The sequence below is a fragment of the Atta cephalotes genome, assembly GCF_000143395.1.
Source record: "Atta cephalotes unplaced genomic scaffold scaffold00008, whole genome shotgun sequence".
In the NCBI taxonomy this organism is placed as follows: Eukaryota; Metazoa; Arthropoda; class Insecta; order Hymenoptera; family Formicidae; genus Atta; species Atta cephalotes.
Window position 1 is genome coordinate 6,601,039 of NW_012130072.1, and position 2,793 is coordinate 6,603,831.

The 2,793-nt window shown below is 26.5% G+C and overlaps 1 protein-coding gene across 1 annotated transcript in view; it reads left to right on the top strand.

Annotated features, from left to right (window-relative positions):
• The window catches only part of LOC105627292, a 27,413-nt gene that overhangs the window by 15,389 nt on the left and 9,231 nt on the right, over window positions 1-2,793 (top strand). The window contains exon 3 of the mRNA XM_012208578.1: window positions 990-1,061. Within this exon, the coding sequence (XP_012063968.1) occupies window positions 990-1,061 (72 nt within the window). The remainder of the gene's footprint in view (window positions 1-989; window positions 1,062-2,793) is intronic.

The following is a 2,793-nucleotide window of genomic DNA, read 5'->3' on the forward strand; positions in this document are numbered from 1 at the left end:
CTCTACCTCTCGTGTCGTTCGGTCGTAGTACTACTACTATATATATATATATATATATATATATATATATATATATATATTTTTGTATCTTATGGAAAGATATTTTCTGAGACAAACCACAGACCGCAAATTTTCAATTATCTTGTATGCTAAAAGCGGAAGAGCGATACTTGTTCTTTTGTTTCGGTTAATTTTAAAGCATATGTGTGAAGAATCTATAAAATGTCGTACGACATTTAGCAGGTTTTCTACATTCTTACAGAGCAATTAATTTCTTTCAGCACTATCTTGCGAATAATGTTGTGAATCGAAGCAATTGTGGTTTTCAATAGAATATGGAATATTACGTAATGTGATACATCATCTTCCTTCCTCTAGAAAAATGCTTTTATAAATAAAATTTTTATGTACAAAATGTTATAGAAGAATCTCTATTACTATTATTTAATTAATTCTTTGATTAATTTGGCATCACATTTTTCTAATATAATATATTAGAAATAATAAGAATTGAATTAAAAAGCAGTCTTATTGTTTTCATTTTTTAACATTACGTTATTTTTGTATATAATTATTTATTAACATTAATTATATCTAAAAATAGATTTTAACAAAAAAAATTATATGAAGTTAAATGAGAGAAAAAGGTTTTTATTGATTGCTTGAATTTATTAAATTTCTTTAATTTAAAAATGCTAATATTTTTTATGTTTCCAACTGCTGAGATTTATGATAAGAATAGTCAAAATAAGAAGCCAATTTTATAAGAAAAGTCAGCAATATAATATATATTTGTTAGATAAAATTTCTAATATTATGTTATAAGCCTTATATTTTTTAACTTTTGTCATCGCTCTTTATAATTTGTTGAATATTGAAGAGTTTATAAAATTCTATCTCGACAAATTTTCTATTTTATTTCTAATACTACTTATAAGAAGTGAATACAATATTTAACATTTCTCTAGTGTAAGTCGTTGCTCTTATAGTATGCCATCACTCAACGTGCACGGAACAAAAAAGAAGGTGGTCGGTTTTGTCGATCAAGTGTCGCCCGACAGGTATAATTGCCTATGCGGCACAAACTTGCAGTTTAATCAAATTCCGATTCCAGTGAAGCAAAAGTAAGCTTATTAAAGACTTGCCAACGGCATCTAGTACTTTGTCAGTATTATCACTTAGATATTTTCTGAAACTTCACTAGGATCGGTATGTAGTCCTAGTTCATTTAGCGTAGGTGGCACGTAGAAAGCAGAGCGACAGCTGAAAGTTTGCGTGCTTATGTTCAAACAAGTCGCAAGAAGATGGCAATTCTGTAAGAATACTGAAAATTACCGGCTTTCACGATAGCGTAACAGGACGATAACATTCACTAGCCAGGAATGAGATTTATATTGTTGAGTTAAATTGAAAGTACGAGATTTTCTTGGAGGCTGTAAAGTTTATTTACGCGTTTCTCTTTAAATTATTATTATCATTGATACTTCTTTTCTACATTAATAGTTCTCAAAACGATACTGTTTTATTGTAAATTTGGTATAATATTTAATAACTTATTAACAATTATCCAAAATAAATATTTCATCATAAAGCAAATTGAAAATGTGTCTTCAATTTACAATTAAAATATGCGTTTAATGTGTAATAGTACAATTTAACAAAAAGATAATCTTATTTTAAAATTTATAAATGATTTTCGTTTGTTTAAATATGATTACAGTTATACAATGCCATTTGTATGCTGTCAAGTTCATCAGAAAAAGTTTACTTAAGCAAAAGATTAATCGCCGCGAGGTTCGTATTGTCGGTATTAAATCCTTATCGAAGAAGAATCATTGCTCGACCGTATATGCAATTCCGCCTACGCAAGTGGTGTGGTCGAGAAAAATTTTCAATATAACTCGTTTGAATGAGTAAGACAAAATATGCTATAAGGTATAAAAAAAAGTATGCAATAAAATACGACATAAATTAAATTTTTCGGATTTCATTTTATTTTGGAATCTTTTGATAATTTAGAATAGATCTTTCTTAATTTTTTTTTTAAAAGATAAGTAGATAATTTTAATACACGCAATATAATAAATTTTATTGAATATATAAAATTCTTGTGAATTATATTTTAAGAACATAAATATAATATAGTTATGAAGGTAATTGTATAAACAATCAATCATGATTATATCATGATTATATTGTTATTAATGATTTTTTTTAAATGATTGTCCGAATATTAAAAATTGTGATTTCACGCACACGTTATGATAATAGTAATTTCATAATTGTCCAAATATAATTATTAATTGTTAGTGCTATAATGTGTGCATAAAACAATTTTTAATTCAGGCAATAGTTCAAAGGAAAAATCATTGATATAATGGCGCTATTTGACTTAATTAGTTTTGTATAACAAAATCTTATTCTAATTAAATTTTCTTGTTAATTTTTTATTTCTTAAAATTATTTATGAAGTATTGTTTAATCATGACTTTAATTATATATAAATTAACTCAAAACTTTAAAAAATATTATTTATATTTTATTATAAGATATGCTGTATTTTATTGTGATCGGACCCTTATACATCTTGAAGAATTACAATCAGTCTTCTTCCTCTGGGCGCGACGTAACAAAGGAACTAACAACCTTTCTTTTGCAGCGACCATGGCCGTGGACGCGTTGTAGAAACTCGTAGGAAGGAGGAAGTATGAGCCGTATTCGTAAAGGCATATGTGACGACATATATATGTATATATATATATATATATATATATATATATATATATATATATA